This window comes from Fusarium redolens, assembly GCF_020744475.1.
Source record: "Fusarium redolens strain MPI-CAGE-AT-0023 chromosome Unknown BKA55scaffold_8, whole genome shotgun sequence".
Classification (NCBI taxonomy): Eukaryota; Fungi; Ascomycota; class Sordariomycetes; order Hypocreales; family Nectriaceae; genus Fusarium; species Fusarium redolens.
The window spans coordinates 1,825,654-1,847,070 of record NW_025763671.1 but is presented as its reverse complement, the minus strand read 5'-3'; the positions used below and the strand labels follow the sequence as shown (position 1 = coordinate 1,847,070).

The 21,417-nt window shown below is 47.7% G+C and overlaps 12 protein-coding genes across 12 annotated transcripts; 2 read left to right on the top strand and 10 right to left on the bottom strand.

Moving 5' to 3' along the window:
• Window positions 1-152: 152 nt before the first annotated feature.
• Window positions 153-971, top strand: BKA55DRAFT_511896 (uncharacterized protein; the record flags this gene model as incomplete). The annotated part of the gene is made up of 2 exons (XM_046187751.1): window positions 153-298; window positions 347-971. 2 exons carry the CDS (start codon window positions 153-155, stop codon window positions 969-971), a joined length of 771 nt encoding a protein of 256 aa, XP_046049583.1.
• Window positions 972-1,040: 69 nt separating this feature from the next.
• On the bottom strand, window positions 1,041-3,443 carry BKA55DRAFT_738607 (HAUS augmin-like complex subunit 6 N-terminus-domain-containing protein; the record flags this gene model as incomplete). The annotated part of the gene is made up of 2 exons (XM_046201392.1): window positions 3,007-3,443; window positions 1,041-2,963 (listed from the first exon to the last, which is right to left on the bottom strand). The coding sequence occupies exons 1-2, from the start codon at window positions 3,310-3,312 to the stop codon at window positions 1,041-1,043; spliced, it is 2,229 nt and encodes a 742-aa protein (XP_046049582.1). The 5' UTR covers window positions 3,313-3,443.
• Window positions 3,444-4,650, bottom strand: BKA55DRAFT_569099 (uncharacterized protein). The gene is made up of 2 exons (XM_046192891.1): window positions 3,795-4,650; window positions 3,444-3,673 (listed from the first exon to the last, which is right to left on the bottom strand). The coding sequence occupies exons 1-2, from the start codon at window positions 4,213-4,215 to the stop codon at window positions 3,627-3,629; spliced, it is 468 nt and encodes a 155-aa protein (XP_046049581.1). The 5' UTR covers window positions 4,216-4,650; the 3' UTR covers window positions 3,444-3,626.
• Window positions 4,651-5,050: 400 nt separating this feature from the next.
• Window positions 5,051-6,521, bottom strand: BKA55DRAFT_728360 (uncharacterized protein). Its single transcript, XM_046201176.1, has one exon. The coding sequence runs from the start codon at window positions 6,359-6,361 to the stop codon at window positions 5,117-5,119; it is 1,245 nt and encodes a 414-aa protein (XP_046049580.1). The 5' UTR covers window positions 6,362-6,521; the 3' UTR covers window positions 5,051-5,116.
• Window positions 6,522-7,409: 888 nt separating this feature from the next.
• BKA55DRAFT_539816 (uncharacterized protein) lies at window positions 7,410-8,021 on the bottom strand (the record flags this gene model as incomplete). The annotated part of the gene is made up of 2 exons (XM_046190191.1): window positions 7,410-7,922; window positions 7,977-8,021. The coding sequence occupies 2 exons, from the start codon at window positions 8,019-8,021 to the stop codon at window positions 7,410-7,412; spliced, it is 558 nt and encodes a 185-aa protein (XP_046049579.1).
• A 477-nt stretch (window positions 8,022-8,498) lies between these two features.
• BKA55DRAFT_539815 (uncharacterized protein) lies at window positions 8,499-9,014 on the bottom strand (the record flags this gene model as incomplete). The annotated part of the gene is made up of 1 exon (XM_046190190.1): window positions 8,499-9,014. The coding sequence occupies one exon, from the start codon at window positions 9,012-9,014 to the stop codon at window positions 8,499-8,501; it is 516 nt and encodes a 171-aa protein (XP_046049578.1).
• Window positions 9,015-12,085: 3,071 nt separating this feature from the next.
• BKA55DRAFT_690488 (uncharacterized protein) lies at window positions 12,086-13,027 on the bottom strand (the record flags this gene model as incomplete). The annotated part of the gene is made up of 1 exon (XM_046199508.1): window positions 12,086-13,027. One exon carries the CDS (start codon window positions 13,025-13,027, stop codon window positions 12,086-12,088), a length of 942 nt encoding a protein of 313 aa, XP_046049577.1.
• An 83-nt stretch (window positions 13,028-13,110) lies between these two features.
• Window positions 13,111-13,762, bottom strand: BKA55DRAFT_690487 (uncharacterized protein; the record flags this gene model as incomplete). The annotated part of the gene is made up of 2 exons (XM_046199507.1): window positions 13,111-13,635; window positions 13,694-13,762. 2 exons carry the CDS (start codon window positions 13,760-13,762, stop codon window positions 13,111-13,113), a joined length of 594 nt encoding a protein of 197 aa, XP_046049576.1.
• Window positions 13,763-14,507: 745 nt separating this feature from the next.
• Window positions 14,508-14,957, bottom strand: BKA55DRAFT_690486 (uncharacterized protein; the record flags this gene model as incomplete). Its single annotated transcript, XM_046199506.1, has 1 exon — window positions 14,508-14,957. One exon carries the CDS (start codon window positions 14,955-14,957, stop codon window positions 14,508-14,510), a length of 450 nt encoding a protein of 149 aa, XP_046049575.1.
• A 678-nt stretch (window positions 14,958-15,635) lies between these two features.
• Window positions 15,636-16,263, bottom strand: BKA55DRAFT_690485 (uncharacterized protein; the record flags this gene model as incomplete). The annotated part of the gene is made up of 2 exons (XM_046199505.1): window positions 15,636-16,157; window positions 16,210-16,263. The coding sequence occupies 2 exons, from the start codon at window positions 16,261-16,263 to the stop codon at window positions 15,636-15,638; spliced, it is 576 nt and encodes a 191-aa protein (XP_046049574.1).
• A 379-nt stretch (window positions 16,264-16,642) lies between these two features.
• Window positions 16,643-17,605, top strand: BKA55DRAFT_539812 (uncharacterized protein; the record flags this gene model as incomplete). The annotated part of the gene is made up of 2 exons (XM_046190189.1): window positions 16,643-16,705; window positions 16,775-17,605. 2 exons carry the CDS (start codon window positions 16,643-16,645, stop codon window positions 17,603-17,605), a joined length of 894 nt encoding a protein of 297 aa, XP_046049573.1.
• Window positions 17,606-18,463: 858 nt separating this feature from the next.
• Window positions 18,464-18,982, bottom strand: BKA55DRAFT_539811 (uncharacterized protein; the record flags this gene model as incomplete). The annotated part of the gene is made up of 3 exons (XM_046190188.1): window positions 18,464-18,715; window positions 18,746-18,893; window positions 18,945-18,982. The coding sequence occupies 3 exons, from the start codon at window positions 18,980-18,982 to the stop codon at window positions 18,464-18,466; spliced, it is 438 nt and encodes a 145-aa protein (XP_046049572.1).
• Between the last annotated feature and the right edge of the window lie 2,435 nt (window positions 18,983-21,417).

Here is a 21,417-nt window from a genome sequence, read left to right as displayed (position 1 = left end):
ATACGCGCGGAGAATCGGGGATGAATATGGTCGCGTAAGACTTTTGAGTAAAGTTTTCACGTCAAGTTAACGATGGAATTGTTCTTGAATGTTGTTTCGCGATTCTTTATGCAGGCGCAAACCGTGTTGAGGCACCCAGGCACGAGGCTGAAATGTTTCAATGTGGGGCCGGTTTTCGGTCCACAATCCCGCCTTCTTTCGCACCTACATTTTTCCGAATATCGCGACTTTTCTGCATCGCCTGTTTTGGGACAGCTATTGACGACGGCCATTGGCGGTTTAGCTGTATCGACAAGATGTAAGTCAATTGACCTTGTACCTTTGAATTAGATGTTAACATTTCTAGGGCCGCTTCACTCAGAGTTGGCAGCTCAATGCTGTCGAGAGTAGCTACACCTTCAACATGTCTCGCCAAGAGGTCATTCACAACCTCACTCGCCTTCCGAACAGGTCCCAAGATTCCTACAGATGACGAGGCACCTCCAGCCGTTGCTCCTCTAGCTCGATCAAACCCCCTCATCGGCAGTGTTCCTCCTTCACCACCTCCCGCCGACTCTACTGCCGACTCTACCACCGAATCAAAGCCTAGCCACGCCTATGATGCTTCGAAACCCTTCAGTCTGGACATTGCATCCATCATCGCCAACAAGTCCAGCGCATTCGGCGCCGAAGTCGTCTCCGATCCAATTGCTCGACCTCAAATCCGTGCTAAGCCTGTCACTGGCCGTACAGTCTTCATCAAGGACCGAGTAACCAAGACAACCGGCCCTACACCGATGGTTGCTCTTCGAGTTCTCAACAGAATCATCCGAGAGGATCAAGTCAAGAACAAATTCCACAGCCAAAAGTTCCACGAGCGAAAGGGTCTTAAGAAGAAGAGACTAAGAAGTCAGCGATGGCGATCACGATTCAAACATGGTTTCAAGGCGACTGTTAGCAGAGTTATGGAGCTTAAGAAGCAGGGCTGGTAGAGTGTAAAAGCACGGTGTATGTTAGATGAGAGCATGTAAACTATGATTAAGGAGAATTCATTATCGTGACTACATATATTCGTCGTCATCCCAATCTTTGGTCGGACTTGGCAGAGGGCTGGCCTTGATCTTGGGTCGTGATCTGAAAACAGCCTCCATATCCTCTTGAGCCATCAGTTCATCAGTAATAATGGTCATGTCTTCCTCTTCCACCTTGGGAAAGTAACTTCCCTCCTTCTTAGGGGGTGCCTTGATTTTTCGTAGAGAACGTCGCCTGTCCATCTGGGCCTTCTGTCTCGCCTTATCGAAACCAGCCATACTCTTCCGGGTCCGAGCAATGAGATCAATTTCATCGTCAACAAGTGTCTGACTGGGGTCCTCTGCAGGAACAGGTTCTGCGGATGTTTGTGGGGATATATCAATGTCTTCATTGTCGGGAAAGTCGAATGATCCGCGAGCCATGGTGAGACGAGTTCGTTCAGCGAGTGAAAGTGTATGTCGAGGTTTGGGTCGTCGTTTGACTGGAGAAGGAGAAGCCATATCCATAGATTCAAGAATCTGGTCTGCCATTTCTTGGGTGGGAGAAGGTTGCGCCGCCATTAGTTCTGGTGATTCTTGTAGTGGCAGAGGTGATGGGGGAGGCGACGGTTGAGGCGACATATGAGGTGACAACTGAGGTGAAACATCATACTCAGGTCGTGGAGAAGCTGCGACAGGTTCATCCTCAGGTTCGGGTGAACTCGTCCGTTCAACTGACGAGGCACGAAGAATACGAGCTTCGTCCTCAGATGGCTTGCGCAGATTTCTGGCGCGCGAAGAGACCGAAGCAAAAGAGTCATCCGTATGAGCAAGCTTAGGGCGCACTGGAAGCCTTCTTGACTTGTCGAGCTTGGACTTGAAAGACTGAATCGGGGTTTCAGCAAACCCATCCTCATCTTCAAGTTCGCTGATCGCCTCTTCCTCTTCTTCTTGAGGTTCGGGGGCCGGGGCATTGATTACTGGTGTATTCTGAGAAGCAGGGCGCTGCAAAAAGTCAAGAGCTGAAGACTTCTGAGGCTTTGTGCTCTGCAACTCCTGGCTGAGACTGGTCACAAGATCCTCGTACTCGTTGATAAGCTTTGGTTTGCCGAAAGTCGCCTTCTTAGGGCTGGCTCTCCCAAGATGAAGTGCCTCGTGAGCACCAAACCCAAAATCGATGCCGTTTTCCTTTTCCTTTTGCTTGACTTTGGATGGCGATGGCTTTGGCTGATCGGCTGACAGCCTGTTGCGAAAGGTCTGCCACTTTTGAAGTCGCTCCCTCTGTACACGAACTCGAGTGTCCAGCTGTTCCAGGAGACCTGTTGAGTACTCCTCAAGTTCTCCCAGTCGACCTTGCTGGACTCTTCGCCAAACACGATCGAAAGGCATGCCCAAAAGTCCATCCTTCTTAACGCTGGCATCTCCATAGAGTAGCGTCTCCATCCATCGTTCATTACCAGACCAGTTGTTTCGAAGTGTCCGCCACATCTCCAGTCTGGCATCATCGGAGATCGTCTTGCCTCCCTCGAGAGCATCAAGTGCTTCTTTTCTTCTCGCAATGCCCTTCTCCTTGACTGTCAAAAGGTCGGCAAAGTCGCGGAACCTTGAACTGGCGGCCACCTTGCTGTTGAGTATGCGACTAATGGCAACCTTGTGCGCCAAAACCATGGTGTTGAGATCTGTGTTGTCGCTCTTGTATCCGCGGTCCTCGAGCGCCAGTCCGAGAGCAAGTGCTGTATGTTCACCGCTTGTTGCGACCTCTTGAGCAATAACATGTTTGAGCACAGCAGATGAAAATGCTGCGAGAACTTCTTCGAGTCTTTCGCCCCGGCATTCGTCCAGCATTGTCTTTCGTACGATAGCGTCCCTTCCGAGGACACCATTCTTCTTTGCTTGCTCGAGAGCTCGTAGTAGGGCGGCTCGCAGGTTGACCGATTGAGTTTGGTCGAGAGGAGGGAAGAAGGGTTTGAGTTTCTACAACTGTCAGTCTGGTCCTCACTTTTGGTTGCTGTCTTACCTTTTTTGTTTCATCAGGATCCCACAGCGCAAAGAGCTGGAAGAGCGCCCATTCAACGCAGTGTACCCTCTTCTTCAGGCCCTGCGCACTAGAACCGCCGCTTGCAAATGTTTGGGCCGTAATACCAGGCCAATCCTCATGTTGATCGAGGTCCAAAAGATTCAAATTGGTCAAAAAAATCGACAGCGCCGGGGGTCCATGGTGAACATGAGGACTTGGCGCCGCTGCTGGTGCATGTTGAGTAGATTTGTTGGTGAAGCCGGCCACTAAGCGGGCAGACCGCGTACGAGGCTGAACTGCAGCCATGATGGCATGTTGAAAGAGAGTGTTTGAAGAGTGGAAGTGCCGTTTATGTAGTTTTTCGGCAGATATGCTGGCACCACCTGAAAAGGCGGAGTGTAAATAAGGTAAGGCTGATGGTAGAGTAAACAAATCGGAAGACGGCAGAGTTGGTGGAGGTGGAGGTGGAGGGGTTCAACGGCAACGGAACCCCTGTCCTTCACGGTTTGTGGGCCGGCGCTACCCTGCACTGAACGACAGTGAAGTTCATTGTGATGAACACGTCGGTTCAAACCTTTTGAAGATGATCTGGTAATGAGGAACAGCTTCGGATCTCATCATCATGACCTGGTTACACTCTGCCCCATGAAGTGGACATCCCGAACCAGTACGTACTTCAGTAAACCCTACCGCTCCATTTTCGCAAACCTCCTGGAAACAGCACCATTTCCCAATCTTTGCAAAGAAGACGAAATCCAGCAAATGGTTGATGTGTTCTTTGTTCCCAGAAGTGACCAGCGGTTGGAAATGCTCCATGACTTGAGCATGAGTTGTTATCGGTATTGTGATCCTGTAGTTGTGCTTTTCGACCAACTTGAGGACATTTTGTTGCCGAGTTTCTTCTTTCGCTGTCTGAGCAGGAGCCAGCTGCAATGATGCTATCTCTGCTTTTGTCCGCTCTAGCGCATTCTTGAGTCTGTCGTACTCAGCCTCTCCCCCAATCACCTTACCGAAAGACAAAGTGATAGACTTCTGGAATAGCTCTAAGCACTCCTCCACTCCCTTCAATTTCTCCGCCACGGCTTTGTTCTCTTCCTCGAGGCTCTTTATCAATGCGGCTTGTTCGTTCTCCGGCATGCTATCCTCATCAACTCTTCGGCGTTTACCAGGGTGTTCGGAGCCCTCGCTGCGCTCGTGTGCGGAGGACATGATTGTGTCGTCGGTGATGATGAGTGTATGTGAGGTTGTTTCGATAGCGATGGTAAGGAAGAAACGATGTGAGAAGGAGATTAATGTGAATCCGAGATTGGTGGGCCGATGGAGGGTTCAGCTGACTGCTACCTACCGAGGTCATGGCACTGTTGACAGCTGCCAGAAACTCCAACCTCCATAGAATTAAGATTTCTCCATACGAATTCTGCACTCTGTATCAGCATGATGTGGCCTGCTTTGGTAAAGATGGTCCCCTCGAGGCTCGACGTGATGTGGACCATGTCACTTCACTACTTATAGTTCAGCTACCCCAGATATCTTTGGGCCGGTGATACATATCAACTACGATAGTAGGTTTATTTATCCTCATATCACTTCTATTGATCGATACAACATAATTGATCCTTAGACTTACTCGCCAGTACGAGAAGGGCAAGTCTCTGAGTTGAATCCCTGAAACGATCCATCTGCATGTCCCGTTCTTTTTCATCAGGGGAAAGACGATTTGTCACATTTAGCATGCAGTGTTCACATTCACAATAGTAAATCATATAATAATTCTATTTTAACTTACATGAGGCGTCCATTGTATTTAATTCCTTGATACTTATCTTGAGAATTTTCTGTTTCAACACCTCCCACCTGCATACCCAGTCGCCAAAAGAAAAATAAGAACTCCCAATAACCATTGAAAAAAGAAATATGCTAGACTTTGCTGTGCTTTGACTTAACTTTTTCTGTGCTTTTCTGTCGATATTTCTTCGTGAACAAGCTGGTCCTGCAGTAGACCAATCGAGTCATGATCAGCAACACCACAAATCTCCCAATCTTAGATGAAAGTGTACTTTACCTCCGCCAAATCGAGCTGAGCGTCGTTGAAGTAGGGGGGATTATCATCCTAGCAACCTTCATCGTCCACAACGGGGCCAGCTTCATCGGGATAGAAGTCATCCTCGACCCCAAAGCCTCCATCCACATAAGTATCTCCAGGCGCGTGGTCTGCATAGCCATAGGGCAGGGAGCTGTTGGGTTCATCCAGCTCAGGAATCGCCTGTAGCATTCGAGGGAACTCCTCGAACTCAACATCGTTATCCTGAGGAGCATAGTCCTCGAGGGCATATTCATCATCCTGGGGAGCGTCAGTGGAGTTGAAGTAGAGATCAGAACAGACTCCACAGTCCAACATGTGTTCCATGCACATCTCATCATCAGATGGTGTACTATCGTCATCGCCAACCTCGCGCTTAGGTTTCTCCAGTTGAACATCGTCGAACTCACCCTCTTCAAACTCACCCTCTTCGAACCCATCTTCTTCGATTTCAACCTCCTCATACTCATCAAACCTACGCTTTCGAGGTCCCCAGTTGGTATCTTGCATGTCAGAAAGGATTCGAGGAATCGTGTAGACTGCCTCTTCGACTGCCATGTCATTGTCCCCACGGCCGCTACTGTAGTGACCAGCAGCATTACCCAGGGAGGAAACCTCGGGGTCATACCCAGAGAGGTCATCGGCAGGCTCTTCATAATCCGTACTGGCGTAGTACCCTGAATCGTTACCTTGAAAGCCGGCGGGACTGTCGCAAACGGAAAACTCGGGGACGTCCCGATAGGTGTCATCGTCCTCAGACCCATCATCGTCCTCCGAGGAAACATCAGCGCCTGACTCTTCATCTTCAGCATCATAGCCGGCCTCCGAAACATCTGCCTCATATTCTCTGTCACCCCAACAGCCACTAAAACCCTCAAACTCATCGACATGGCGAAACGGATGCTCAAAGGTGAACTCATGAAATGAACTTTCATACTCCACATCGGCCTCACCCATCTCAACATCACGGTTACCGACAAAGCGGTATCCGGGAAGGTAGCCGTTAATATCAGAAAGTGTTCTCGTGCGCTGTCGAGGTGCAGGGACAGGCGAAAGACGCCCGTATACGAAGTTTTCGTCCAGATTATCATCCTCGGCGTCGTAGATACCGTCGTTCTCATAATCTTCCGGTCTGTGCATTTCGATGTCTCGGTTCTCGGAGAAGCGTGGACTGGAATAGTAATGGTCCCACTCAATAGGGGATTTGGCAGCCCGGGTCGTGGGAGACTCGGATGTGGTTTTAGGGGAAGAGACTGTGATACTAGGCACAGCCATGTTGAAGAAGATATTTTGTATATTGGAAAGTTTTTGGAAGTTGGAAATGTTCTTTGTAGTGATGCTGAAGCGGTGCTTGTTTGTGAAGAGGGTAATGCTATTGATTGAGGATTGGTGGATTGTGTTGATATGAGACCGTCTCTAATCTGGGCTCACGAAGGGTTATATACATATATCTGCAATATTTGAGCAGGTAATTATGTTCAAGAATGTGATTCCTTGTTCGAATATGCTTTCAGCGAGCAGTTACATGTTCAGTACTGACTTCAGCCAACAAAGGCGAATTCAGACCCTTAAAAGAAGACTGTTGTTCAACTGACCAAAACTTTTGAACATGGAATAAATCTACTGAATTTCCTGGGTAAGGCTTGAACAGAAGTGACAATGAGTGGGTTGACTCGGAAGACATTGGTAGTCATCATGTTCAGTCTGTGGGTTGATTGTCACGTTGAACATTATTGCTGCCAGATCTAGTACATGGTCCTATAACAAATGGCTATGGTGAAGACAAGGAGCTGATCTTTGGCCGAGATCGAAAGTTATGTCAATATTGAAGCCATCGGACCGAATGCAACATCTGTGAATCTCGATTCAGAGAAGTTGAGTCATAATGTCGCCTAGAGTACTGAGTTTCAGCAAGTTGGAAGGAATGGGACAGTTGATCATGGCTTGTCTGATTTCGCTTGCTCTATTCCGTAATACATGCGGTATGGGTATGGGTATGTACATGAAAGAATGTTGGTACACCTTCGCTGTTTGTGTGCTCTGCCATTGTGTATAAAGAGCAAGATTTGCAACAGGAAGAGCTGCTTCATAATATGCATTCCAACGACGCTCAATAGCTCTGCAGCTGCCCGGTGAAGGTCAGTTACCGCAACACACCGACAGTCAGACGGCCACTGCACCGCAACGACTGAAAGCCCTAGCCGTCCATTGCCATATCGATTCCAGAATAAAAATCTTCAGTCCGCTTGTTGCTGAACCTTCTGGTGATCCAAAAGCAACGACGACCTGGGTGGCAATTGCAATGGAGTCGCCCTGCAGCATCCTACCAACCGCGGGCAGCTGATTCGCAACGGCCTTCTAATCCTGCCGCCCGACAACAGTAGAAGGAGACAGAATCATAGGATGGGTTCTGTGTAAAATGATACAGAGCTCGAAGCACAGGGTGATTAAAGTGCGTTGTTCTCTCCACATGGTCTGCATCAAGCCGATTATCAAGGTCGACGAACAAGTCCGCAGACAAATGGAACTCTGGGTGAAAGCGTATAAGGTACCACTGATTCAGCGGTCTCGGCACTCTCAATGAGTGCGTGCATAATGGACACATTATGATTCGGACTTCACACGCTTGGAACTGGTTATGGGTGGGGTTGCTCTGCACTTGTAGCCCTTCAAAACCCGCAACGAGGGATCCAGTGTCTATCTCATGTGATTGTTGGTTTACATCCGTTTCGGCCGTCTGACGTTCAGGTTCGACAGGGCTCTCGCCTCTGAGCGGCAGGAACTCTCCCTGAGAAGAAGAAGAAGATGATGATGAATGGCTGTACTGGGCGTCCATCTGGAAATGATGAGTTCGCTGCTGAGTCCGCATGAAGGTCTTTTCCAAACTTACGTTGGTGTCCTCCCTAGCTTCTGTATTATCTTGATTGGATGACATGATGATGAATGAGTGTGTGATGTTGATGTATCGATGTTTATGTATTATGAAAAGTGAAGTCTGAAGAATAGAGAATGGAGAATGGAGAGTGAAAATGTCAAGACCATAATGGAGACAAAATGAACAGAGAGACGCGAAAAGGGGGAGGTGCGAATGGCTGATGGTTGATGGGGCAGTTGGCTTCTCATCACTCCTTCCCACGTCGGCCTCAAGCAATCTGTACTCAATGACATGGAAGTGTCGCATTCTTACATAAGAAATATCCTAGATACAATCCATAAATACGAAACCATGAACAATAGAAAATTCCCTGCTCTGCTGAAAGTCCCTGATATCCTTCACACAATTCACAACTCCTCATCCCAAGTCCAGATTATTTCCCTCCTTGTCGTTCTTCACTTCCACTGACTTCCCATTTATATTTTCTCCTGGCTGTCACCATCTCGGACTATTCTGCCAAAAGTCTGATCTTTTGGTTTAAGTAGGCTTCTTGTTGATGGCTTCCAACTTGGCCTTCAAGACTTTGACCTCCCTTTCAAGACGCATATTGTCCTTGCGTAGATCCCTGGTCCAATTCTTCCAATAAGTGATAGAAACCGTCTTTCGTTCGATTAAGTTATCAAGCTCCTCGATTTCCGCGAGCGCTTCTTTTAGAGCTTCCGAAGAGTCGTCGTCGTCAGAATCCCCATAATCACAATCGTCTTCCGGTTCATCATCCGATTCTTCTGGCTCGATGTCTGCATCCCTTTGTGAATAGTCTACAGGCTCGTCATACCTGGTGAGATCCTCGATTCTGGACCACTCGACCTCCTCAGACATCGATGGCTGCATTCTTGGTTCGACTTCGTTCGGCGAATGCGAGACACTGCATTGTCGGAGACTAGAAACAGTCTCTGTAAAGTTGGCATGGTGCTTCATTTGCTGATTGTCGACCTTGCGAATCTTTTGGATTGGATCGTCACCAAAGTCACTAGACAAGCGACGTTTAGGCATTTTGATGTAGGGTGGGTTGCTCAAGTATGCGTTGCTTCAACTGAGTAGCTAGTAGGTAGGTGGTTTGTGTTGATGGAAGTGAGTGTAGTTAAGAATCTGTGGGAAGATGAGACTGATATTTATACATGACGGATTCCATTCACCGTCAGTGATGAAATCATTGACATGTCTCCTTTTATGACGATAACTTAGATTGTAACTATTGGCCTTTTATGCACATGCAAAGCAAATGTCTTTGAGAGCGGAAAGCAGCAGTAGTGACGCATCTGAAAGACTCATAGCTCCCGTATCAACCTATCATGCACATAATATCCCCACCTGGCGACAGGAAGACATACTTATGAAGGGTGATATCGTGAAAACGTAGTTGGTGACCATTTTACCCTCTTTGAACAGATCGTTCGTGGTGGGTCACTAACAGGTTATGTCTTCTTCATTCGACCATCTGCTTTTGGTCATGTCGTTAATATCTTTGAGCCCTGGGAAACGCCTTTGATGTATGAGTACCTCTCGTATGTCAATCACCGGTTTCTTTATGTTGGTACCTGAGCCTGAGCCCACTGCGTCGTAGGTCTGCTGTTGAGGAGGGGAGCAAGTGTTGTGGTGAATTTGAAGCCTTGGAGTCCTCAATTAATGGACAGAACATATCAATCGCCCTGCCAGTCGTGTTAGATCATAGTCGCGACGAAGGGTATCGAAGGCGACGGTGGGAGAGTTGTGGAGCCAAGCTCTGGGAAGCTTTAGCAAAAGGGATTTAAACATGAACGTTTGAACTTGCCAGCTATTTCTCCAGTTTCCAGCTCCAGAGGTGAATTGGGAATGTAAAAGATAAATGTTTTAAGTTTAGGGTGCTTCACATACAGCTTGTCTAAAGCTTGTCTGGTACTTCTGTTACTTCGAATCGAGTGTGATCTTGATCTTCATTAAGTCTCGACGAAGTTGATTGACTGCGTCTGGAGATCATTGAATGCTTTGTGTTCGTGTCATAGAAACGGGCTGTTCGCAGCCATCCACGAGAAAGCGATCAATCGCATATCAAGATGCAAAGTAAGGATCTTGGAACTCGATGCAATCACCGGAAGGGGGCGGTAGCTAAGCAGAGATATTCAGGTCCGCCAAAGTGGTACATGGATTGCAGAAAGGTTTCAAAACATACCAGGAAGGCATTTCCTTAGCCGTAGAGCTTTAGATGAGTGGAAGAGAAGGGGGATCCTTTGCCATGCACTGATGGTAACGCTTGGAGAACCCTAAGATCGATCACGTACTAGCATATTCTTGCAGCCTCTTGCCCGAGGATGTCTTGCCAAAACACAAGAGCTAAATTTGACAGCAGAGTGTCAGAGTGAAGATGAAGATGAAAATGTGACAAGGCGAACAGATACAGGACCCCGTGGCGTTTACTTGACTGAGTTTCTGCTGCCACGACCCTCATGTTCAGGGGCACGGAGGCATTTCAGAGCAACCGTCTAGATTTCAAGGCAGCAATTAAGTTCAGCGGACAGTATCTCTTTGCTGATGGAGAGGTATGAGTGTTTGACCTTAGTATTGTTTGTAGTAAGAGATGCTTTAATGCCTTTTTAAATATTTTAAATACTATAGAGGTTTTAAATAAAATAATTATATAAAAGAATAAACTTAATAAATTTAAAATCAAAACTTGAAAAAAGTAAAAGAGATATTACTGAGATAGCTTGATAGCAGTACTAGATATAGATATTTTAACATTATGTATGTGTTTAACTGAAATAGCGTGAGCGTATGCAGTCGAATCGTATGATGGACCGGTATCAGATGGAGAGTTGAACGGCGAAAACTGTGGCAATGGGTATAACCATCGACCTGGCGTTGGTGACACCAGGACCCGTTGCTGAGATGGGGGTTGGATTCATAAACCATCCTTCAACCATACTCGATCCGATTGCTACCTATCGATTTATTAATCAATTACAATCCACGTGAGTCAGAAACTATACCATTTACATTGAACATATCAACAATCTTGAGTGGCGTGTTCCTCTTTGATAGATGTTCTTCACATTGCTGCACAACTTCGTTTGAGGCGTTAAGCTGCTCAAGACTCAGGCCATCCCAGAGAAGCTGTTTCCACTGCGTCCAATTTGTCTGCAGGTAACTCATCCAACCTTCGAGAGGCGGCGTGGAACATTGCATCAATACCTTCAAGGCCTTGGAAGGAACCTCTCTCTTCAGCGTACCTCAACATTCATCAACACCAGGTTTCGTGCCAAGTAGTCCATGGAATCAACGGTGTTTCAACCAGAACACAATGATGAACAGTTCATTCTTGCGTCCGTGTAAGAACTGGCCCCGTAGGGATGACAAAATTTGTAACAATTCCCCTCGCGATGCACAAAACCTCTAAGATGCGAGGTTCCAGGGAAAGTAGTCCATCTACACTACGGAACCTTCTATAGTAGGTAGCAATTCTTTCACGGAAACCAGTAAGCAGCCGACATGTATTGAGCTCTGGAACTGTTGAACTTCCTTTGTAGCGTCAAGATTGGGGATGTGGTGCTTAAAGCTCTCTAAAGATTTCGTTGTCATAACCTCGTCACCCGGTGCTGACAAACTAGGTAATTGAACCACCGGCTACCGGGCCCGGATCTGGATAGACATCATACACTCTCATATTCAGGCGGTGTCTACTATAGCACTCGGCACGTTTTGACAGGTTAGCATGCTAAGATTACAATGATGATGATAGCATCACAACCGCCACATGTGTAAGCATTCGAATGGAATCATTTCAGCGTTTGCCTGTTTAGTCAGCCTCACCTCGACATTATATATATTACTTTTCCATTACTCGAATATACCGAAGACGAGTCATTACCATACCATTAAGATGACCAGGCCTCTTCTGCCTTTCCACTTGCCCCTTCTTTATCCCAAGAGTCCCTTTCTTAACCAGGACTTCCATCATAAGTGGTTCTCCCTAAGTTAGTATCTGTGTTGGGATGTCCCCGATCAAGGCTGAGCGCTTGATTCCAATCGCGAGCACTGATAGGCCCATTGGCCTTCGTGTTCTTCTCCTTCAAGCCTTGTTTCGATAATCAGCATTCAGTCTTGACTTGGCTGGTGTCAGGTAGGATGGATAGAAACTCGTTGAACTTGTCCTCGCCCCCCGGACCCTCAACAAAAACCAGCAGGTAGGAATGGCCTCCCTCTTGAGATACAGAACGCGTCGGCGGGGTTTGTGTTGTAGTTTCAATCTGGCTGAGTGGAACTCCACCATCATCATAGGGTCGCATGTAGTCCCTCTCTTGAATCTTATCTCTCATTCGGACAATAGAGATCAAAGAGAAGACCATGGTGACTTGGTCATCGATGGTTGTTACTCCATCGGGTAAAGGCAGGCTGAGGGTCAACAGATTGCTGAAAGGTCTGGGGCAATCCGCGTGCGAACAGTAAAGAATGCGAACGAACTTGGGTTGTCTGAGGATCAAACGGATTTGCTTTTGTTGCAAGGTACAATAGCGATCGACCGCATCTTGAAGTGTCAGATGAGGACTTAGACGGCAATCATATTCGATGAGACTGGCAACACCGCCCCGTCGTCTGGCTTCAACTGGAGAAGTACCTGAACGATTGCATTCGTATAGCAACCATTCATCTGACGACCATAGGGTCTTATTTATGAGACCGCTGTTGCAGCAGTCCTTGAATGTGAGGGCTTCGGATATGCGATCCTTGAGGTGCTCGAGCACAGCTTTCTTGGCGGCAATGCGATGGTTTGTCGACTCTTCATCAACTTCATGTGGGAAGAATGCCTGCCAGGCATAAGCCAACAGGGGGTTCTGCTCTTCTCTTTGCGTCGAGCTGCGCTTGTCCAAGATGGCGTTGGTGTGTCGGATGAGATTAATTAAGCAGTCAACGCCGCTCGTCTGAAACGGAGGGATGTCGAGGGTGAGCGAAGGGTGTGTGCGTAAACGGTAGCGGAGTTCGAATTTGGTCTGAGTAGCGCTCAGCGTCTTACGAAGATCCTCCTTGTCCATGGTGGCGAGGCGTGGTGAAGAGTGAGGAGTTGGCGCAGTCAAGAGCTGGGATGACATAGCCTCTTTGACAGCCAGAGACTCCTTTACTTCTGTAAAACCTCATTGTCAATCAGGGACCCCTTGCGATCATACTCTGCTTTGAGTTGCGCGAAGTCTTTCGAGGATCCTTCTCCCGCTTCGAGCCTGGGAGACTTGGCCCATGGCCAGAGGGGTCGCTTATTCTGAGGAAGTCCGATGAACCACAAAGCCCAGAAGGTTGCGTCGACGCTCCATTCGAAAAAAGAGGTTTTAATTTCCGTCTCGCCAAGCTGTTCGATCAGACCTTCAGCAGCTGTGTCCTTCGCAAGCTTGTAGACGCCGCCCTTCGTTGCTTCGAAGTTTTCTTGCCAGTTATACCACTTGCAAAGGCGAACTTGTATTGACCGCCTTTGCGATGGAGACGACTTAAGCCCAGGAAACTCCTGCTCAAACCTCCTGGGGAAGTATTTTGAAGAGAGGGTGAGGTGTTGTTTAGTGATCTCGTCATCTGTCATCGCCTGCGGTGTAGCCACATTTGTGGTGATGGTGATGATGATGATGAGAGAAAGGATTCCCAAGGCTCTCAACTTCTTCCTTCTGTTAGCTTCACTCCTTCTGAGGTTCTTTTGCTTCCTCAGGCAATCGTACAAAATGACTGTCTGAATCAGCGTCCTTGATCTGCCAGTGCCAGCACTGGCAGACCTCAGATTTCACCATTTGGAAACAATGAGCGGTGCTCTGGAGAGCTCAATAAACTGATGTTAAAGTAATCAAGCTTACAATGCTGTCTGGCTGTTGACCCTAAATCATGGCGAGTGCATCTGTATCATAAAGCTCACTGTGTCTCTCTAAGGGGTCACAATGGTTCAAAATAACGGACATTCGTGGGAACTGGATCGATATTAAATAATCTGTCTAGTCAACATGCGGTAGAATACTTGGAAAAGATTCATATTTCTTCCACATTGACTCGAAGATGATGTAAAACCATTTCAACTAATAAACATCATATTTAAAACGGAACTTTTGGATACCTAAACGCGCAGCATGATGATAAAACCTGATACATGCGATACACCACAAGCTTCCGGTCTTGTATGTATGTTTGTTTACACGTTTTTACGGTTTTCTTTACCACCAAAAGTAACTGTCGGAACCTTGCGTAGACAATGTTTCCTTCATAATCGCCGAAATGTTCTTGTATGTTCGCAGGCTTCTTTGGGAACCCTTGTTCGATGGTTGTCGCCCGTCGGAAACAGTGCGAGGTTAACGCTGGTTGTCCGTTCCAAATGGTTGATGAATCGTCTGGACATTCATCTTTGTTCGTTAGTGATCTCCTACCGAATTGTCAGCAATGCTTTCTGTATGAGCAAGTAGACTTACCTGTACACTTCCAAGGAACTTCTTGCAGATGATGGGTTACTGGGAAGACATTCGTCACATTGTCGCTTGTTTAAAATGCTCAATGGTCGAGGGCTCGTCGAGATGGCTCTCGTGCCTTAGCCCTCTGCTCATAAAAGTTCTTGGGATCGCTACCATATGTCTCTTGCACCTTTCCCCAAGTTTCTGTTGCGGGGTCGGTATGCCACAAGGAACGCTTTGCGTTAGGAAAGGTCCTGACATCGAGGAGCTCTGCCTGAATCTGCTCTGCGCTCTCGCCGCTCAAAGCCTGGATGGCATACTCCTTAGTCCAGGGGAAAATATGGCTTGTGTCGGCAGAAGGATTGGCCTTCACCCACTTCCACATCAAGGGGTACCAAAAAGAGGTTTGGGGGCTCGTTTCCAGGTTGCCATGGCACTTGAGGAGCAAATTGGTACGGGGGAAAGGCTGGTCCGGTAGGGAAAGGTTGATACAAAGGATATTGTCCATATGGGTAGCCTGCGCAATAAGCCGGGGGATCTGGAGGCCCATAGTGAGCAGTCATAGGATGGGTACGGGCGTAACCAGGGGCTTGACCCGGATATGGAGGACCTTGCCAATGTCCATCGCCATGATGACCACCACGACCATTATACTGGCCGCCACGTCCAGCGCTTCCACCACGCCCACCTCTTTTGCCATGGTGGTGGCCTTGGTGCGACTCGACAGCACCTGTGGCAGACTTTCGCTTTGTCATTTCTGGATGCTTCTGCCGACGTTGCGTGAAAACAATAGTGCTTGGTGTCGATGAAGAGATGTTAAGAGAAGAGACAAGCTGTGGTTAACTGACTGAACAGAGGATTAAACAGAGAAGACTGGTAACATAATTCCGCATGCTAGCTCTCTCTGTGGGTGGCCAAACTTTGACGCAGCTCACTTCTAAGGGGCATTAGGTAAAGTTCAAGTTCATAATAGACCCCCGGTTTTTGGTAAGCGCTGAGCTTAGCTCTGATGTGAAATAAGTACACAGACGGGTATTACACATGCATATTCTTGTCCATGTCTAACAAATGCTCCTGCTGAATAACTTACTTCCAATCGTCAAACCACATTCGTCTTGAACCTGAAGTAGAAATGATGCTCTCAATGTGCCCATTAACAGTCTATTGTCAAACTCAAATCCATCTTTCCTTACATCCCTGGCCCCTTTTGCCTAAGACACCTAACAACTCACGGCTCACGTCGTATTTTGATCAAACCATTGTCCCTCGTCATCCAAGTACAATTTCCATCTCCATGTAGAGAGCAACGAGGCACTCGTCCGCCTTCGTGCACAAGAAACCCAACCACATTTCCTTCACCCAGTGATCGAAGACAAAAGGACAACATGGGGAAGGTGACAGAATCCCCAGCAAAGTTGATCAGTGCAGCTCGTCGCATGTCATCCTCGAGAACAGCGCATAAGAGGGCAAGGTCGTTTACACTTAGATCATCGTCTTTGATATCAAGGGGTAAGTCGATGGCGAGATCTGCTAGGCGCTGCAGTCGGCGAGAAAGGGGGTTGCCTTGTTCTTCTGAAGGATGAGGCGTCTCGAGCCTTTCGACTTGTTCTGTGAGTCTCTCGGTGATTGATTCAAGATGAGCTGTGACGCGAAGGGCAGTGTTTTCGGTTTGTAGACGTGCAATCATGGTGAACAACTCGCGAAGGTCACGCCTGGACTGTTCGGAAAAGGAGGTCTCGTCGAAATTCGCCTATTGATCCATCAGTTGCAAGCTTGGTAAGTCCCCTTCAAACAAAACGTACCGGCACAGAACTGTTGCTATTTCCACCTTGCTTGACGTTCTCGCGACCAGGCATTGTGTATGTGATCAGATGGATCAGACCCAGGGCTTGGACATAGGCGAATGAACAAGATGAATAAAGTTGAGGGGAGAGTGAGAATATGAAGGGTTTGAGGCCCGAGTAAATGCATGGCCGATTTTGAGTGTTTGCCAACTTGAGTGGTGTTTGACATCTGTGATTTTTGAGAACTGTCAGTCACTGCCACTTCCATCAACCCCCCTCTCAAGCGCTGAATCACAAACAGCGCTCGAACGCCGCCGCTAAATTTTCATCTTCTCTTTTTTTCTTTCGCCTCCCCCTCCTTCCGTCTTCCTTCTTGCCTTCATCTTCACATCTCAGCTTTCATCGACATCGAGGAACGTCCCCTTCCAACACCGCCAGTTGAGAATAAAGCATGACATCGCAGCCAGCTACTGCCAGCGAGGGCCCCAGAGAGAACACCGAAGATGATATCAATGTCAGTTCATGATCCCAGCTACAGACTTTGATAGGGTTATGGGCGGTTGCTAATTGATCTTTGATATAGGAGTCACTTCGCCGACGTTTGCATGAGGCCGAACACACTATCACCGGACTGAAAGCCGCGCAGAAAGCGACGCAAGAGTTCATTGTGGCCCAGAACGCGGAGCTCAAGAAAGAGAATAACCAGCTCCGCGAAGAGATGGCTGTACTCCGACGTCAGACCTCACAGGCTGGCAATGACGGCAAGGAAGCGAGTCCAGGCGCCAGCATATCAGTGAGACTAGAGGACGTGAAGAAACTACAAGGGGGTCTCCAGGAACTAAAACGACAGAACAACGAGATTCGTCGACAAGCCGAAGAACTTCGCGACTACATGCTCAACAAACAAGAGGAGTTTAGTCGAAAGCGACGCCGCACAGATTCAGACACCGACAAAAGTGAGGAAGTAAGCGTCATCATCCAACTTCTCACGGGGCTCAAACCCTACCTCGAATGCGAAAAGAATCTCTATGTTGGCTTTCGGGTGCCGGTCAAAAACCTCGCTGAAGACCTATGCCGTGCGCGAGAACTGCGACTATCGCTGCCTGACAGTGAAATCGAGGCAAATATGACGGATTTCACAAACAGTCGTCAGAGTTATATGTGGCATTGCCTTCGAGAGGTCTGCGAATATGGCTCGCGTGCTGTAGCTTTGGCCTCGTGTTCTTTTTGCCCGCGTCATAAATCCGGTTGCGAGTTTATGATTTCAAAGGTTGGCGGTTTGTATCCTGGTCAGCTACGTTTCTCATATTCCCTGGGCCCAAAACCTCCGCTGAGTGAAGTATCATCGACCATACTTCAAGCTTGTGCGCTTAGTGAAAGAGCATCAATTCAGGTATCGAGGTTGTTGTGGTAATGGACATAGGAAGGTCGCTCGAGGTGTTGCGACAGATTAGTTAAACCAGTATTCAATCAAATAGAATCCCTTCCGACTCCACCAGAGTAGTGACATCATTGAAGCCTGTCCCTGACCTCGCGTATGGTTGTAGATGAATACCGATGTCTCAAAGAAATGATTATACATGATGTGTTGAACATCAGACTAGAGGGAATGCTGAGTAGCTTGTAATAGGTCATGGATGAACTCAAAGTATTCCCTGAGGGTGTTCAAAACAACGAAACCTCTGAAGTAAAGCTTTGTTTATCATTGTCGAGAAGGGCTTGGCTCAAGGGGAGCGTTTCGACCGAACTCTGATGAGAGGAGAGTCTTCAAACTTCGCCACAATACGTAGCATTTAACACAGGTTCACCTTGAAAAACATCACACCTTGAAGCCGCGCTGTGATGATCTTGTTCTCGAGAAGATTTGATCATTTCAGCCACTAGTGTTGCTGGTCTTCTGCACCATGAGGTTCTGTCTCGGCCATCAACCTCGTACAAGAGCTTGGATACAATGAACTCGCTCATAAAGCTTCAGCGGTAGGAATTTTGTTGAAGGAAACCAAGAGGCTATTGTGACACTATTAGAACATGCCAATGGTGGTTAATTCCCAGAGAGTCTCCTTGGTCCTGGGTCTCCCCAAGGCTTCTATTCATCCTTGAGGGGGTTCAGCCTGGTCACAACAAGGGCACAAGCAAGGCTCAGATTTACCAAACCACTCTTTGCATCTTGGACTTTTGTTTTATCCGTAGCCGAATAGCTACTCGCTCTGTAATAAATCGCTGTATGGATAATTTGAAGCCTCTCGAGCCCCTTCTGAAGTTCTGTCTTCCTTTATGCCCGATAAAAGCCATTTGCATAGGCCCAGTCGTGGAGCTTAACCCTCTTTGCTTCCTCTACAAAATACCAGAAGAAGTGTTCCCAAGATTTATGTACAAGCCTTTGTTCGGCACCCCAGGCTTCTAAATCTTGAGCCGTCCTTGTTTTCTCGATGGCTGAGGCTGGGTTCTTGAGATCGTCCCAGAACTCGTCGGTTGCTCGACCCAGGCGAACTGTTTCCCCAATCCACCAGTTCAGAGCGTCGCTCTGTGTGGGAGGGTTATTCTATAATGGTACCTGCTCCGACGAGTGGTCAGTAAGTTGGGGGTCGTCACTCTCTGAAGGTGGTGGCTTTAGTGTTGTGGTACCCCTATCTGTGTCGATAGAACTGCTGTCGTCTTCATCGGACAAATTGTCATCGTCTTGATCCCAGGAAAATATATTCCTTTGGCTTTAGTTAGCTGCTTGTTCAAAAAGGTTTAAATTACCAACATACCTCAACCTAAGATACGCTTCTTCCAAAGCCACCTTCATCTAATAGTCGGCATCTGTGTTGAATTAGTAGAAGGTCAAGCCAGCTTGTCTCATACTATTACGCTTGTCTCTCCTCTCGCGTTGGCGGCGCCTTTGTGATCTTTGGTTTTTGCGGCTACGAGACATTGTTGAATTCGTATTTAGGGGCGTCGGGCTTTTTGTGGTCTTGGAGAGGCTTCCTAAGGTCCGGTTGAGTGGCTCTGTTATATAGTGTTGTATAAATGATCCGTCTGATGATAAAGGGGGTTCAAGTGGACGAGTTCACGAAAGAGCTGTTTCCATTGATGTGATATAAGATGGATGGAACTAAAGGCAAAGTTTCACTGTGCTGAGGGCCAAAGATTGGCTGTTAGGTACCTTTGGCGGATTCATCGGAAGGTCGTTTGCAGACCACCTCATTCACGGCTACTGGCAGCTACAGCCTTGTGAGGTCGCCATCCAGTCTTTCCCTAACCAAACAGGATTCTCTGTTTTTTCCCCTCTTCTCAATTTACCGTTTACCTGCAATCATCCGTGAGGTCGCTTTCCCCAGAGTTGTTTCTTCAAACTTGCCCATCGCAAGCTACTACCTAAACCAAAGCTTCCATCCTCGTCATAAAGTTCCACCTTCAACAGGCATTCACCTGCGACTTGCAACTGCCACCATTGTGTTGGCACTCATATGCCATTTCGCATCTGCCTTTCAACAATTCTTTCCTTTCCCCATAACTACAAAATCGGAGATCAGTACTTTTGCAACACTCAAGATGTCTTGGTACTCCCACAACAGAGAAGATCGCGACCGAGGTGACAATGGAGCACAATACTCCAGCTACGACGCTGATGACAACGTAACGCCTAGTAAGTGATCCTGTACGTGCTGGGACTTATCTTGGTTGCTCATCGATTTCCACAGATTGGGGCTTGCGCGAAGATACTCCCCGGCCGAGTGATGAGACTCCCACGCGTTCTTACACCAACGATCGGGGACTCTCCCCACATGAGATTATGTATCCCACGGAGCAAGATTCCCGTCAACCTGAAATCTTATCAATCGAGAATGGAAACCTTCGACAAGATGTCCATGGTGCGCAGCAAAGCATTCTCCGCCTTCTTGACGAGAAAAAGGAATCGGCCGAGCGCATCCATGAACTCCAAGACAGCAACGACGGCCTAGAGGAGGAAGTCGCAAATATGCGCGCGAAACTATCATTTGCCACCGATACCATCATCAATGAAATCCAAGACAGGATCGACACCGCTACATTTGCAGGCCCCACGGTACGCGCTCTCAAGGAACAAATCGCCGAGCAAACCAACACCATCGAGAAACTGAAGACCCAGAAGAAGAGGGTAGTCACAGAGCTCAGTCAACTTCAACTCCAGAGCAAGAAGAAGAGAAGGTCCTCTAAAGAAACAAAGATAGAGAAAGTGAAGTCTGCAAGCCAAAGCGCACCTTCCGATGACAATACAGCGGCCACCTCTCCCTCTCTTGCCTCCACTTCTGGCAATACTCCATGTTCTACTCCATCAGCACGCGAATTTGTATCATACTCAGTTGAAAAAGTCATGCGCGAGCGACTTGTTCCTGGCGAGCACCTCACGGTCGGCGTGATTTTTCAGCTTCAACGGGCTCTTCGGAAGAAGACTAAGGAGGGGAAGAACGTGTATAGTTTTATCCATCGCGGGAAGATCGGTCGTTACCACTGCTTTCACGAAGTTTGCGAGAAGGGGCCTGATGCCTCGGTTGAGCAGCGCTTAGCCGATGCTGGATGCCAGTTCGGAAGTGACAAATGCAACTTCCTGGTCAAGGCGGTCATTGTTGGTTCTCATAGAAAGCTTCAGATCTACAATCCTGCCGTTGGCACTTCTGCTTGAAGTGTCAGTGGGCTCTTATCAAATTGGGGGTAGCATGAGTATGTCAGTCGTCATTTGCTTTCAGATTTGGTGATGCAACATGGACTTCGCGAACTAGGGGCAATGGGATACTGTACAGGATCAAGACACGGAATCAGTTTAGCTAGGCTTTCCATCACGTGGGAACTGCATATGGGCTGGATGAGCGAGGAAGACTATGGTATTGCTTTCGTATCGCGAGTTTACTGAATTGATCTGCAATGAAAATAGGCTTGTCTCGAACAACGACTTCCGATGCCAGTGATCCTCCATTATTCTTAGCATTTTGCAACAAAAGTCTTGATAATCTCTTGCTGTAGCTACTTTATTTATTGACGCTTCGAGTTCTTTTTCAGCATCAGAACCGTCACGCGCTCCAGTCATGTGCCTGGATCAATTCAATCCTCCAAGATCCCGTTCTTGCAACGAATAATACCCAATCAATGTATTTGATATGAACCACACGATTGTAAATAGACAGAGTAAGCTCATCTTCGCCTATGAGCCGCTCACGATGCAGCGCTGAAACGTTACTCAGATTTCTGAGACTGTCAATCGTG

Coding starts and splice junctions, on each gene's coding strand:
- BKA55DRAFT_569099 (XM_046192891.1), bottom strand. CDS start 4,215: ATGTCCTCCGCACACGAGCGCAGCGAGGGCTCCGAACACCCTGGTAAA. Junction 3,674..3,794: donor TTTCCAACCGCTGGTCACTT/CTGGGAACAAAG, acceptor TGAAGTACGTAC/TGGTTCGGGATGTCCACTTC.
- BKA55DRAFT_728360 (XM_046201176.1), bottom strand. CDS start 6,361: ATGGCTGTGCCTAGTATCACAGTCTCTTCCCCTAAAACCACATCCGAG.